This window comes from Erithacus rubecula, assembly GCF_903797595.1.
Source record: "Erithacus rubecula genome assembly, chromosome: 3".
NCBI lineage: Eukaryota > Metazoa > Chordata > Aves > Passeriformes > Muscicapidae > Erithacus > Erithacus rubecula.
Window position 1 is genome coordinate 37,069,177 of NC_136689.1, and position 14,307 is coordinate 37,083,483.

A 14,307-nucleotide genomic window follows, 5' to 3' on the forward strand; every position below is an offset into this window, starting at 1 on the left:
CCACAGCCCCCTGGGTCAGTTAGGAAAACGCTGGCAGAAGAGCTCACTGCAGTTTTCAGGAACTGAATTCTGACCCTGTTTTGTCAATGAGGGGCATGAAGCAATCAGATCCAGCTTTATCTAAATGCCAGCTTTCACGACATTCATTATGTGTCTTCAGGGCCATGGTCAGTGGTGGAGATGCCACTGCTCTACAGTTCCCAGAAGATAGGATGACCATCACTTCCCAAGAGTCATTTCCACAAGTCAAACTGGATGGGTTCCTCTGCTAGCAAACTGTTTTTGGAAGAAAGTTGACTGAAGCCTAATACATGGTACTACAGGTAATAAAGACAGAAGAGCAGGGTTAGCAGGAAAAAAAAAAAAGCCCCAAACTCAAAACACAAAGACCATTTAATTGTGACACTGCAGTGGAATTCCTTTTGTTGTTAGGGTGACACTCGCAGTGTCACTGGGGTGTACATATCTAGCACTGCATGGCTCAAAACAGGAGACTAGGCAGCAAGTTTGGAGAGTGTAGGTAGGTTAGGGATTGGCCCAGAGGGAACGAGGTACTGCTGAGATGTGTGCAGAAAATGGGTGAGGGAAAAGAGAGAGGATAAGGACAGATGCAAAAGTCCAAGGAAGCAGAGGAGAGGGTGACAGAGGAAAAGACTGTCCTTGCAAGAATGTCCACTCAAGGGGTACTTCTGTCTCAAAGATTACAGGTCACAAATGGTGAAAGGTCAGTGCCATGAGCAGATCCTTGAGTTAATCCTTGAGGGTGAAGCTGGTGTCCCGTGGAGGAAAGGCTCAGCATCCCCAGGCAGCAAAAGGAGCCACGGGCACTCAGTGCCCGACCCCAGCCTGCAGGGTTTCATGCCCGCTCAAGCCTCTGCCCTAGCGAAGGGACAGGCTCTGCCCACCGGCCCCGGAGAACGGGGGGGCTCCTTCTCCCGGCCGGCCCCGCACCCGCCCCGCGGCCGTGCTGGCAGCCCGGGAACGGGCAGCCCAGACGGGATCCCGGGCTGCAGCAGGAGCCGGCCTCGGCTGCCCCCGCTCCCCCCCGCGGTGGCCGAGATGTCCAGCCTTGGAATGTCCCCCCGGCCCCACCGCTCCTGCGGCTTCGGGTTTGTAATTGACCCCTCGGGACTCCCCAGGTGTCGTGTCGTAACAGCTCCCTGCGGAGCCAGCAGCCCTGTGTGCCTGCGGGTCACCTCGATGTCCTCCCGTGGGAGAAAGGGTGGCACACAAACTCCAATCCATTATCGTGCTGCGTGGTGGTGACAGTCCAGTGTATTTTCGGCCACTGAAGACACCAAGTAACTCGATAGGCGATCCCTCGATAGGCTGTGGAAACTGGCGGCACCGAGCCAAATGTGCCCCGGGTGAGGTCGGTGGGAATGCGGGTTCCCATTGTCCCTTCACGAGTGGGTCCGGCACCTCCAGGAAGAGCCCACCGGGGCTGCTCCCCGCGCCTGGGCCGGGGGCGGTGGGTCGCTCCAGCTAAATCACTTTTCTCCGTTGGGTGGACAAGGAGAGAGAGATGGACAGCAGAGGTTTCGGAGAAATTAGTAAATCGCCAGGCGATTTCAACATGCTAGCGAATACAACACGCCTTTTTCCGCAGACGGGCTCCCCATCAGGGGACTGGAGGAAAAAAAAAAAAATCCCTGATACTTTTATCTTTGGAAAATTGAAAGGTCTGCATGTGTATCTGTGTGCGTCTGTGTGTTAGTGCTGTCGCTGCCAAGCCCAGAATTTTGTTTTCTCTCCCAGCATGCGTTGATGACATCACGAAGTGCCCCTTCTTTGTGTGTCAGTGATGTCACCAAATGCAGTGTGGGGGACAATGGAATCCTGAACTCCGGGCGAGGGCGAGTGGGAAGCGGCTGCTCCTGCTGCTGGTTCAGGGCTGAGCCGGGGGAGGGAAGGGAGGACACAGCTGCTGCTTTAGGGCTGAAACAGGTGAGAGACGGGAAAGCTGCCGGGGATTCCTTTTGCCTGGATCGGTGGGGGCGACTGGGCTTTGCGCTAGGCTTTTTTTTTTTTTTTTTTTTTTTTCTTTCTTTTTTCCCCTTATTGCTTTCAAACTGAGACAGGTGAGAAGTTGCTGCTGCTGCCAGAGGGACAAAGCAGGTGAGGCAAGGGAGAAGCTTTGGGGTTGAAACAGTTGTGAGAATCGGAGGAAAGCAAGCAGCTCCCGCGCCGAGCCTAACACCCCCCTCTGAGCCTTAAAAAAAGCAGCCCCGGGAGCTGCCCCTCTCCCAGCCACCTGCTTCCCCCGCGTCCCCGCGGGGCTCTCGCACGGCAGCAGCGGCGGAGCCGGGGAGGGCGCCTGTCCCTCTCCCCCCGACACCCCTGCAGGTTACTTTTCAGAGGGTCTCCATTAAAAACTCACGTCCCCCTCCGTGTGCCCCTTTCTTCCCTCCGCGGGGGGCAGGGAAAGGGAGGGGGCCGTGGCGGCCGGGATCCCCCTCCATTCCCGGAGCTGGGGCTCCCCCGCCGCCCCCCGCTCCGCTCCGGGTGGCGCCCCGGCCCCGCCGCCCCCCAGCCCCGCTCGGCGGTGGGGGAGGCAGCCAGGGAAGCCATTGCCTGTTTAATAGTTGCTGTTGCAGCACTTCCGCTTCTCTCCCAGCGAGAGAGACACGAGTGGCCAGGCCCAGCCGCACCGAGGAGGAGCAGCCAGACACAAAGGGAGAGGTAGGGGGACGGGGCACCCCCCGCCGCCCTCCCCGGGGGCAGGGGCGAGGGGCAGGGCCGGCCGCGGCCCGGCGATGGGGCGGCAGCCGGCGGGGCAGGGGGGTCGCGCCCGGGGCTGTCAGGTACCGCTGTCCCCCGGCCCTGCGGGCCCGCGGCCGGGGCAGCTCGGCCGGGCCCCCTCCGGCTCTCGGCCGGCGGGGCAGGGGAGCTCCCCGGGGGCCCGTGGCCCTGCGAGGGAGGCGGCCGTGTGTCGCCGCCCCCCCTTCCCCCGGGCCCGCGGCTGCCCCCGAGCCCTTCGCCCGAACTCTCCCGGGGTGCCCTGCCAGCCCCCCCATCCCTCCCGACGGCTCCTCGTCCCTCTGGGCTGCGGACCTGCCCTTGGTAGCCCGCCGTGCTCGCCCTCCTCCCCCGTGCCCCCGGGGTGCCCGCATGGACCGGGCTGCCTCCCCCTGGCCCCGCTGCCCCCCTCCCTCACACCGGCCCCGGGCCCTCCACTCTCCCCCTCGTAGGCCCCGGCCCTCCTTCCCGACACAGACCCTCTGCTCCCTTCCCCTCCCCTGGCACATTCCCCTCGGTGCAGTGGGCCGCGGTGGGTGCCACCGCTGCACCCCACTCCCTGCTTAGCCCTTCCCGTGGTTTGCTGCCTTCCTGCCCGCCTCCCCTCACGGCTCCCAACACCCGATCCCACAGCCAGGGGTTATCCAGCAGGCAGGGCTTTCCCCGCCGCAGGTCACACATCTGCCAGGGTCTTCCCAGTGATGCCCCACTTCCATTTTAGAGCTGGCGACGGTCACCCCCCCGGCCCCATCCCTTCCTGCCTCCCCCACGTGCCTCCCGGGAACCCAAGGGACCGGAGCTGTTCCATTTTTATCTCCTACACCCCTAGGCTCCATAGTGGTGGGTGGTGATGGCTCCTCTTGTGTGTGCAGTTTGGGGGAGATTAGAAAGAATTGCTTTGAGCTTCCCTGGTCCTCGCAGTTGTCCTCGTTGCAGTCTCTCTCATTCCGCACTTGCTTTCCGAGAGGAAGCTTTTAAAGTCCCTTTCCCCCTGTTACTAGTGCAGGGGAAGCTCCTGTTCCTCCTGCTATGGCTGTAGGGCCTGGATAGGAGAGGGAGACACGAGGATCCTTTAAAAGGAGCATGACCCAAACACAGAGCGAGATTGTCAGCAGCCTTTCTCTGTGTGTGTTTGTGTTCACTGTTTGTTCCCCACGCCCCATGGTGTCTCCTCTCCAGGTTGGGGTGTGTGGTGGGGGGGTCGCTATGTCGGATGACGATTCGAGGGCCAGCACCAGCTCCTCCTCATCTTCATCCTCCAACCAACAGACAGAGAAAGAGACAAGCACGCCTAAGAAGAAGGAAAGCAAAGTCAGCATGAGTAAAAACTCTAAACTGCTATCTACCAGTGCCAAGAGGTGAGGCTGCAGTTAGTTTTCTCACTGATTTGTTGCGTCTTCCCTTCTTCCAAAATTTTATTTTGCTCTGTTCCCCCGCTGCTCCCATTTCTCATCTCTAGTCCTTGTGCTCAACCTTTCTACACGAAGCTGCTATTGTCTCACTTTTTTCAATGTCTTGCTTCAGTGAGTGTCTGCCCAACTTTACTGCTTTCTGGTCACTCTTCCTGCTTATTCCAAATATTTTCCTGTCTTTTCTTCTCCTGGGCTGGTATTCTGACCCTCAATTATTTGTGTCTTTTCCTTTTTCCTTACTAGCATTTGTTATGGGAATGGTGTAGGATTGACATTTAGACCTTATTTTTTTCTCTGCTACTGGAAGCCATATAGTCCCAAGTAAGGCATTGCTTTTCAATATCCGTTTCTCTCTCTTGTGGTTTGGAGTCTAGAGTGTCTTTTATTTTTCTTTCTTTCCAGGACTGATTTGGACATTAATTAATGTTTGTGAAGTTTTGAGTTTTCTTGCTTTGGAGGAGTGCACTCCAGTGCAAGGGGTTTAATATAGCCCCAGATCTTTACCAACAAATACATTACTGTTATTTTTGTCTGCTCATCACTTATATTGAATTTTCTGTAAATGGTTTGATACTGTCTGGAATAAATAAGGCCCACTTGTGGACTTTCTGCTCTAAAAAAGTCTTTGCTCACAGCATGGAGTGGGTTTGGGCTTTTTTTGAGAATAAAGTGATTTTTATTCCAGAATAATGTGTAGGGAGAGACACCTGTGTAGAATAGTAACTCCAGAACAGCTATGTCAGTCAGTTTTGTTCACTTGGACAGGCTCTTAAAGCTACTCATATTAAAAAAAAAAAAAAAAAAAAAAAAAAAAAAGTTATCCTTTCTTACTTATTCTGTGTGTCACCTGCATTCAGCACCATCCTGCTCCAGGGAGTTAAGCTGACAAATGGAGGTTTTCAAGCAAACTTGCAGTACTTCAGTAAGAATAATAAACCATCTCACTGAACAGCTTTGCCAAGCTGCTGAGAGGTTGTATCAGTAGGTGTCTGAAGTGACTGGGGTTTTATGCAAATGCCCTGTCGTAGCAACTAAGTTCTCTGTGGCTTTGTAAAATTTAGGCAGTTTGGTTATTCCAGATCTCCACTCCTCAGGTTTCCATGGTAAACTGACATAGATAGTGGCAAGCAGTGTTTGCATGTTGTGCCCTTCACTCTTTTAAGGAGAAGATTTTAAACTGCCTCCTGTGGAAAGGCTGTGGTTCTTGTGTGTGACAAGTGGCAGGAGATGCTGACTGAGTTTAAAGGAGAAGGGAGGCAGGCTGAATGCTGGGTGGGGAAATCTGGAAGGGAAGCCTGAGTGACAGTAATGGGACTCCAGGGAAGAGGATGATAGCTGTTTGGGCGTTTTGTGGCAAAAGCAGCGTGAGCCCAGAATAGTCTGGGCCGGGAGGACAGGGTGTTGGCTGAGCACAGTGGAGAGAGGGAGCGTCTGGAGTCCTAGGGAGGGGACATGGGGGTGTTGTGTGCCTCTCGAGGGTGAAGAGAAGAGAGAATTGAAGGTGGTAGGAATGTGCAGGAGCCTCAGAAATAGATATTCACCTTCCTTAAAGTGTCCTTGAGAATGGCGCAGTTATTGTCTCCCTCAGGGCTGTGGTTTTTTTTTTCAGGATGGTGATGAGAAGCTGGGGGAGAGAGGAGGGAACCAATCTGGCAATGACTGCTTTTCTCAATCCCATAAGACAAAATTCCTTTTTAGACTGCAGTTTCCTCTTGGTGCATCACATTTGCAGAGGTTTCCCCACATTTACAGGCTGGTTGGCAGAGCAAAGCAGACAGTCTCTTCCCCTGTGTGGTTGGCATCTTTGTGGGAGCACAGAGCAGTGCACCTGTGTTCAGTGCAAGGATGCCTGTCTGCTTTTCTGCCTGTCTCTTTAACAGGGCAGAGCACCTGTCCTGCCCAGGGGGTTTGGACTGGTGGGAGGCTGCAGCTGAGAGTGCCTCTCTTATGTACTGTGGCAAGCTCACAGTGACAGTACATCTGCAAGAACTGCTATCCCACACAGTGACTTACCTTTGTTCCTTCTTGCTTTATTGCCACAGGATTCAGAAGGAATTGGCTGACATCACCTTAGATCCACCTCCCAACTGCAGGTTGGTGTCCATTCCTTACCTGAGGAGGGTGGGGGGAAGTGAGGGGCTGAAGTGTACTGGTGTGTTGTCACTGCCCTTGGATGCTCTGGATGGAGCGGTGGAATGGCTGTTTAGGTGGCCAACAGTACTTTTATGAATGCATGCATGACTTTAAATAGTTTCCAGGTGAAGGTACCTCCAGAGATTGTGTTTTAACCAGTTTTCTTGTTTGTTTTGGGGATTGTTTTGTTCTTTTCACAATTGCCTTTCAATATGTTATAGTGTTTCATATGTGTATGTTTCAGAAACTGGTCTATAAAGAAGAGTGTGAAAACTTTCTCCTTGTTTGTTTTTGGTTTTGGTTTATAAATCTAATGCTTGACTGCACTAATCTTATATAAATAAGAGTTCTGCCAAGGAAGCAGAGAATGCTCTGAGGTTTTTAGCTCAGAGTTCTGTTGTGAACAGCAACTGACAGTGGAAGAGAAGTGTGAATTCGTCACTCAGTGGGTGCCCCACTGGAACATACATCTTAGCTGATGAAACAGAAAGCAGGGATATTCTGTTGCCCTTTACAAAGCAGCTTGTTTTAAAATACGTTTTAGAAACTTGTATTGTTTTTTTAAAACAGCTAGCAGGTTGATTTGTTTCATTGCATGGTGTCCCTGAACCTCTTTGCATTTGGAGAGGAAGCAGTAGTAACATCTTTGGTTATACTTGCTCATTCAAGAGAAGAGAGGCTTTTGGTCTGGTCTGTGTTTGCTGTAGTTGCCAATGCATAACTCTGCTCCCATCTTCTTGCTGTAGCTGAGGTTTGATGTCTTTTTGATGTTGGTAATAGCAGAAATCAGAGAAAATTATGTTTATAAATAACTGTTTAAATTGGTCATTTTAGTATTGAGTTTCCACCCACAAATGTATATGAATCTTTTTATTGAAGCTTTTTGCTGCTGTTAGTCTGTGGGGAGGCATTAGCACAAGAGTTAGCCTGACAGGTCCAGAGCCACCCTTTCAGTACTAGTCCCTAGGATCATAATTAATTAAAGGAGAAATTTAATGTGATGTGTGACATCTAATCTGATACGAAGAAGATTTTTGTGCTGTTTGGATGATAGCCAACAAGTTTTGAAATCTTTAGCTGTGACAATGTTGTTTGAGGGACAGTAATGACTTAGATGAATATTACAAAATTTCCAGTTCTTGGGCTGGAGATATCTGTGCATCCCAGCTCTGTGTCAGGATGAAGTCCACACGTTTTTCTCTCCTCCTACCACTTTAACCTGATTTTCATGGAAAAGAAACACAAAAGCACATCTCGGGCACTGTTACTTGCTCTCTAGATAGCTGAGTCTGGATGGTCAAGGTGCTGGGACTTCAGACTGAACTTTGCAAGTCTATCCAAAAGCTGTGATAGTACATGAGTATGTTAGATTGTGTGCTTCTTCTGAAGGTTTGTGTAAATGATATTAGAAACCTCATTTGTCCTTGTTTCAATTGGATTCATTCACAGGTAAAGATGAACTAGTAGACTGCTTGTCAAAATGCAGGGCAGTTTTGTTTTTCTTTTTTAATTACGTAGACCATTGAGGATAATGCACTTCAAGGCCCACATAATAAGTTTGTGTTATTTCAGCCTTTACAAATATTTCTAATGGTAAAAATTAGTTTGCAGTACAGATAGTGATGATTAATCTTCATCCATAGTGGAGTTACAAGTATTCTGCATCCCTTTTGACTTTCAGATGAGTGGCAGTGAAGGCTGGCAACTCCTGCAAGTAATGCATGAAACTGGTGTAGTTTTAATATGTTGATAGGTAGGAAAACGTGAGTGGAGGGGTTTGCTCTGTGTGTGTGTGTGACCAAAGGAGTTTTGGTATTGCTCATTTTGGGGTGAAGTCATCCTACTTCTGTAAATACGGTGCTGAGAGCCAAAAAGAGCAGCTCTGCTTGTGGCTAACAAGGCTCCAGTTGTGCTGTCAAGCACTGGGAGTTTGCCCCTGTAGCTGGTTTATAAAAAGGCAGACAGGTGGTGATTGCCACAGTAGTGGGATTCAGCTATTGCAGTTATGGGGAAAGTTTACCTCTTGTGAAAAAAAGAAATAGTCATTTTATGACTGTGAGGAGATTAAGCAAATGAGAGACTCTGGTTGCTGCATGATGTTTAAGGTTGCCAAAGTTTTTTTCTTGGGAAGCATGCTAACAGTGTCACTGCTTTCCTTTATGTTTTTTCCTTTGGTATGATCATTACTGGCTGGCATGCTGTGAAGGAGGTATTAAGTATATAGTTCGAGAACTTAGTTTCAATTTCCTGCCTTTATGACTTTGCTTATTCTAACCTTTCCTCTGACCTCCTGCCCCTCATATCTCTGCTGCTTTTGTGCCTCTAGAGACTTTTTTCAGGAGTCACTGGAGGAGAGGCCAGTCTTCCTTTAAGCATCTCACTCTCCTGTAAGTTTAATCTTAGAACTTAAATATTCAGGGCATTAGGTATGATGCCACATACTACCTGTTGTGCTGTCAATTTTAGGGATTGCCAAATCCTCAAGTCACTTTTGAAAATGTTTGACTGAAATGGTATCCTGTGTTATGTTGGAAACATCATAGTCTTTTTTCTTTTTCTGGACATCTGTTCTTACACCCTCCACCACCATGTTGGTGTTTTATCCTGTTCTGTGCCTGATGTTTGATAGAAATTCATGGTTGGCTGTGCTTTAGTTTTTTAGCTGTAAAATATTTTTCTTCCTTCAGTCTTATTGCAGTAATGGGAGTTCAAGATATTTAACACATCCCAGAGCAGCTCTGAGTATTGGAAGACAAAGGTTCAGGTTGTGAATGATTTCACAAAAAACAGTAAGAACTGTTTTACCAGATCTTACAATGAGGTGTTTTTCTTACAAAATATGACATACAAGCTGAAATTACAAATAATGACAGCCATTTGACATTTCAAACAAAATAGCTTAAAAATAAATGTTTCATTTTTATTTTTGTAGCTTTCAGTGACTGTATTTTCATGTATTTAACCCACAGATCATCTGTTTAAAAAACAAAAACCAAAAAATCCAAACTCCAAGCACGCTCAACACCCTGTGCTTGAGCAGCTTTGTGATTTTTACACATATGTGGGTAATATGAGGGGAAATTTATTCCAGAATTTCCTCTCTCCTCAGTGCTTTCCTTGCTTCTGTTTTTTCCATAGCTTGCCTGCATCCCACAAAAGCTTACCTGGGCATATGTCTCATTGGCTCAAATGAGACATTTCTCAAAGTCCCTTTGCACTTGTGTCTCCTTCCTCAGGCTGTGGTTTTGATTTTCACAGGCTAGTGCAGTTACTTGTGCAGATGTGCAGAGTATGTGCATGGAAACAGTCTCTGCTTGTCCTGTATTCAAAAAGTAAACTTTTGGACTTGAAAGCATTTTCTAAAAAGATGTATTTAATACATGTTGCAAATTCATGGGTTCCTGCTGGGAGCAGTGCTGTCTCATAAGTGTCCTAATGTAATGTATGTTTGGCAACTACTTCTGAATGGATTTTAGTCCTCTTCATTATTTTCAGTAGGCCAGTGCTCTGGAGGTCTTTAATTTCTGCAAGATGATTTGACTCCTGATACTAATACTGAGTTATGAAAGTTAAATATGACTTTCAAGTTCAAAAGGTGGTTAGTGGTTAATATGAATTGGAGAATGACTGTTTGGACCTAAAGTGTTTTTAATCTTTTAAGAGTGTATCTGGTGATCTCTTCTCCTGCTTTATGTCAAACAGTTTAATTTCTTTTTTAAAGCTCAAAGAAGGTAACTAGGAGCTTCTTACCTTTGGTCTTTTGTATGCTGGTGACAGAGGAGGTGTCAAGCGTTTGCTTTGGGTTTAAAGATGCCAAAATATGGTTCCATCTTGCTGTGTAGGCAGTCCTGACTTTTGTTTGCTGGTAACACTTACAAGTGGTATGCAAAAGCTTTCCTTCTATCTGTGATGAAGTGTCCAAAGCTTTAAGAGAAGTTAATTAAAGTTTAAAGTACTCTTTATTCACTTTGTGTCCTTTATTCAACCTCTGTATCTAAGCATCTCCTGATGGTAGATCTGCTTACTGATGTGAGGTTATGGAACAAGTGCTTTTCCCCATTTTTAGGGGTGGGGAGTTATAGCACACAAAACACAAGTGACTTGTCCAAGGTCATGCAGGAAGTCTCTGGCAAAGTGGAGAAATTAATCTCTTTTGTTTCAAGCTAACTTGCAGCTGAGCTGTTCTGCTTGAACTGTGTGCATCAGTTGCATTATGAGCAGGGCTTTGAATTTCTGCTTTATTGGGTGTCTGGTATTGACTGTATGTAAGCATGGCAATATAATGTTATTTTTCCCATCTGTGTAGAGGGACCAAAATGGATATTAATTAGAATTAATGTTTTTTACTCTGTCTTAGCCAAACTGAAACAAGTTTGTCTCCACATGGCTCATTTAAGTCCATATAGGCAAGACCAGCTGTTATTTAAACAAAAATAATTTTCAAACTTTTGCTGAAGGAGGCACTTGCCTGCAGGGCTTACCATTGCTTCAGAGTAAAATGCTATCACAAATTCATTATTTAAATAATAATAAAATACAGTTGTGTTTCTTGGCACCTTCATCCCAGTTTTTGTAAATTTGCAGAATAAGGACCAGATCTCCTTGAGAGTCTCGTGAAAGTTAGCTGTCAGCACTTAATAAATATGTGTCTCAGTAAAGATGGTGGGGAGAAGTGCTCTCTGTTATAATGTACAGAATATTAATAGTTTTCTAAACTTTGCAATGTGGAATTAAGATTTCTTGGCTTGAGAGAAGTCTGCATAAAATGTGTGGCTCAAAGGCAGTTTTGAATTCAACAGCTTCATATTATAATTAATATATTTCATCTGCATACCATGCAAGTCTAGCATTTGTCTTGCTTACATTTGTTTTTTATGGTGCTTGTAATTTTTTGCAAATGTATTTTTTTAGTACTTTCAACTCTAGCAATGCTTTAAGTGCTTTTGCTTTTTAATCTAGTATATTATCTAAGGATGGATTGTCACTGCTAAACTCCAATATCGGTGTTGTTTTTGTTATTATCATATGCAAAATAGCCCTTCCTGTACACAATCATATTCTATAGCATAAACTTTCCAGTATTACATTTTCTAAGTAACAAGCTTAATTTCATTATGACTTTTTTCCTTAGTATGCACAGTCAAATTATTCGGTCAGGAATGGCACAAATGCCAGCTTTTGCTTCCTTATAGAAATAAAAAATTACTATCACCTTCAAGGAAGGTGATATTATCAGCTTTCAAAAGTGGTTTTAGAACTCTTTTTTTTTTCTTTTTTCTCCTCGTGCCTTGTTGAAAATGCATTTTCTGTGAAAAGTTTCCAGATGTAGGATAAGGAAGGACCTTCATAATTAGTGCTGTGTGTAGTTGAAAATCTTTTGTCATATAAACTACCAGTGGTTAAGCATTCCCTCTTTGCTTTGTTTGGCACATGATCCCTGGAGAAATAACTCTTGCTTTTGAAATGGTGTATTAACTAATTTAGAGATCCTCTGCAGCTGTGTATGGTCTAGCTTGCAAACCATAAAAATACATTTTTACACTGGCTGATTTAAGTACGTGGAGGTAGCAGCTCCTGCAGGCGAAGTCCTCTGCCCGATGGACTCAGACAAAGGCTGCCCAGGAACAGTTTCTTTCCTGAGGATTGATTAGTTAATATTACAGAAATTAACTTTTCTGAAGGCACTTCTGTTTTTATTTTAACTGTCAGAAATGTTTTGATGGCCAGGCTGTTGAGATGCTGTGGCAGGAGCTGGCTGATGCTGTGGTAGATTTTGCTTGGCACGTCCTGGCTCGGTAATTCCCAAATGAATTGCATTCTGTGCTCTTGCATGCCAAACATGGAAACGATGAATCTTGAGAGCGGCTGTGAAATTGTATCATGGCTAAGAACAAAGAGGATTGAAATCCCTTCTGTGCACACTCCCTTGTACACCACTTAATTTTATTATTTGACTTTCAGTTTTGCTGCCCTTGGAGGGCACTGTGCAACTGTGTTTATGATGCTGCATATAAGTTTTATCTGACAAATTCTTGTATTTCCTCTTGGTTACACAGTGTTGTTTGGTTTTTCAGTTGTATTCCAATGCTACTTGTCTAGATTTTTACATTGGATATGTGTATAGCAGCAGTTTATATGTCTGGTTTTGTTTGAAGAAACATTAGCTGCATGTGTATGATGCTTCATAGACATAAATGGGAAACAGTGTATGTGCACTGTTTAGGACTTGAATCTATCTTGCCTTTTAATATAAAGACAAAATTAACAATGGGTAACTGTCTTGTCTGGGGGATTGAGGAGGATGGGTTTGTGTTCGAAGATTTCAAGAAGAGCAGGTTGCCAGAGCCTTGTGGTTTCTGAAGAGTGGGTTGGTTTTGAGAGCTGGTGTCACTGTGTCTGGCAGATGTCACTTTGGTCCCGCTGTTGGAGGGGATTGTGCTGGGGATGGAAATGGAGCTCACCTGCACCAGTTCCTCAGTTTATTAAGGTTATCTGTGAGTTTGTGCATAATGAAACTTCAGCAGCCTCTGCCTGCACTCTTCTGTAATTGGACATGACAGACCAGCCTTCCATGCAGCACCTTTTCAGAAGCATTTAATGTTCTGAAAAAAGGGATACCATTTTATGTGAATGGGTTAAGAGGTTACTGCACACCTGTGCACACACACACCACACTCAAAGTTAAGGGCTATGCTTTCTCTACAAAACAAAGTGCTTCAAACTAAGTTAAATTAATGATGCAATTTAGTCATTATGAGTAAAATCTTGCCAATCTGTGCATTTATTTGAGTGACATAAATTTATACTTATTTTTCCCTCTGAGGCTTAACAGTGGAGGTCTAAATACTCACTTCATTATATTACAAAACCAAGGAGAGAGCATGTATTGTCAAGTACTATAAATAAACTATGACTGTCAAAATAAGCACAGTACACTCAAGAATTCAGAGGGGTTTTCTTGTTTCTCTTGCCAATTTGCAAATTTCAGCAATATGCAATTAAAATTCCAAGGCATCTGGGGAAAGTGTAATCGTTGCAACCATGCATTTAATACATATTTCCTGTGTGTAAGGGGCTAATTGACATTACAAGGAGGTGTTGCAGAACTGTATGCTTAACTTCAATATCCAATTTGCAGTGTTCTTTATTAACTTGAACTCTGGGAGAAGGAAGCTGGGGGAGACAAGGAGAGTGGGCATGCAGACTGTAACTCGGGGCAGATGTGGTGTTTGAATTTCCCCACTCCTTCTAGTCTCTTCCATAATTTCACAACTGAAATTATGGGTCAGGTAAGATGAAATTGAGCTGTTTTGAGAACTGGGTCCAGGCCAAGTTTTGGCAGTTAATTTTTCAAGAGAAAATACAAAGTAATTGGATTAAAGAGACAGTACGATTAATGATGTAGAGTCCTGTTAGATTTCTTTGTTTCTGTGTTTTTGTGAATCAGTGCAGAATTTAGGTCTGAATTCCTCCAGGAGCTTCAACTTTAGAGTCAAAAGTGAGTTTGGACCTAATCAGATAAGCGTGTTAGTAGATATGTTTTGTACTTTGTATCAGTGTAAATGATTGTTTAAAAAGATTGCTCATCTCTCCCTCTGGAGCTGCTGGACTTGCTGGAAACAACGAGAATTTTGATCTGGTACTGAGAATTCTGAAGCAAAATGGGGAGGAGCTTTCTGGAGCAGGTGGACTGCTAATATTTAATGCTTTTTCTGCTGCGAGTATCTGTGCAATATATTTTGGCCAGTGTGCTAATCCCAGTGTCTCACTGGGAGAAATCAGGAGAGGGGGTCTTGTATGTTTTCTTTTGATGCCTAGGATCATACAGAAGTTGCACACAGGAGTTAAGACCCCCAAACATTAAAAATTAATTCTGAAATCAAAAGTATCTTTTCACAATAGGTGAATTGATTGAAAAAAAAAAAAAAAAGCAACCTACTTCTGATACGGTCTTAGAATGTTGTCAGATTTGTTGGAGGCAGTGATTGTTCTACAAGGAAAACTGCCAGGGTAACTGCCTCAA

General features: G+C 45.6%; 1 protein-coding gene across 3 annotated transcripts in view; it reads left to right on the forward strand.

Moving 5' to 3' along the window:
* Positions 1-1,752: 1,752 nt before the first annotated feature.
* LOC306799396 (ubiquitin-conjugating enzyme E2 E1) overlaps positions 1,753-14,307 on the forward strand; it is a 44,440-nt gene continuing 31,885 nt past the window's right edge. Inside the window, exons 1-3 of one of the 3 annotated variants that reach the window (XM_079300358.1) lie at positions 1,753-1,947; positions 3,919-4,097; positions 6,194-6,244. In XM_079300358.1, coding sequence (XP_079156484.1) covers positions 1,768-1,947; positions 3,919-4,097; positions 6,194-6,244 — 410 coding nt within the window. In that variant the 5' untranslated portion in view covers positions 1,753-1,767. Of the gene's footprint in view, positions 1,948-2,597; positions 2,683-3,918; positions 4,098-6,193; positions 6,245-14,307 lie in introns of those variants that run through there. The other 2 variants (XM_079300359.1, XM_079300360.1) reach the window with 2 other exon arrangements.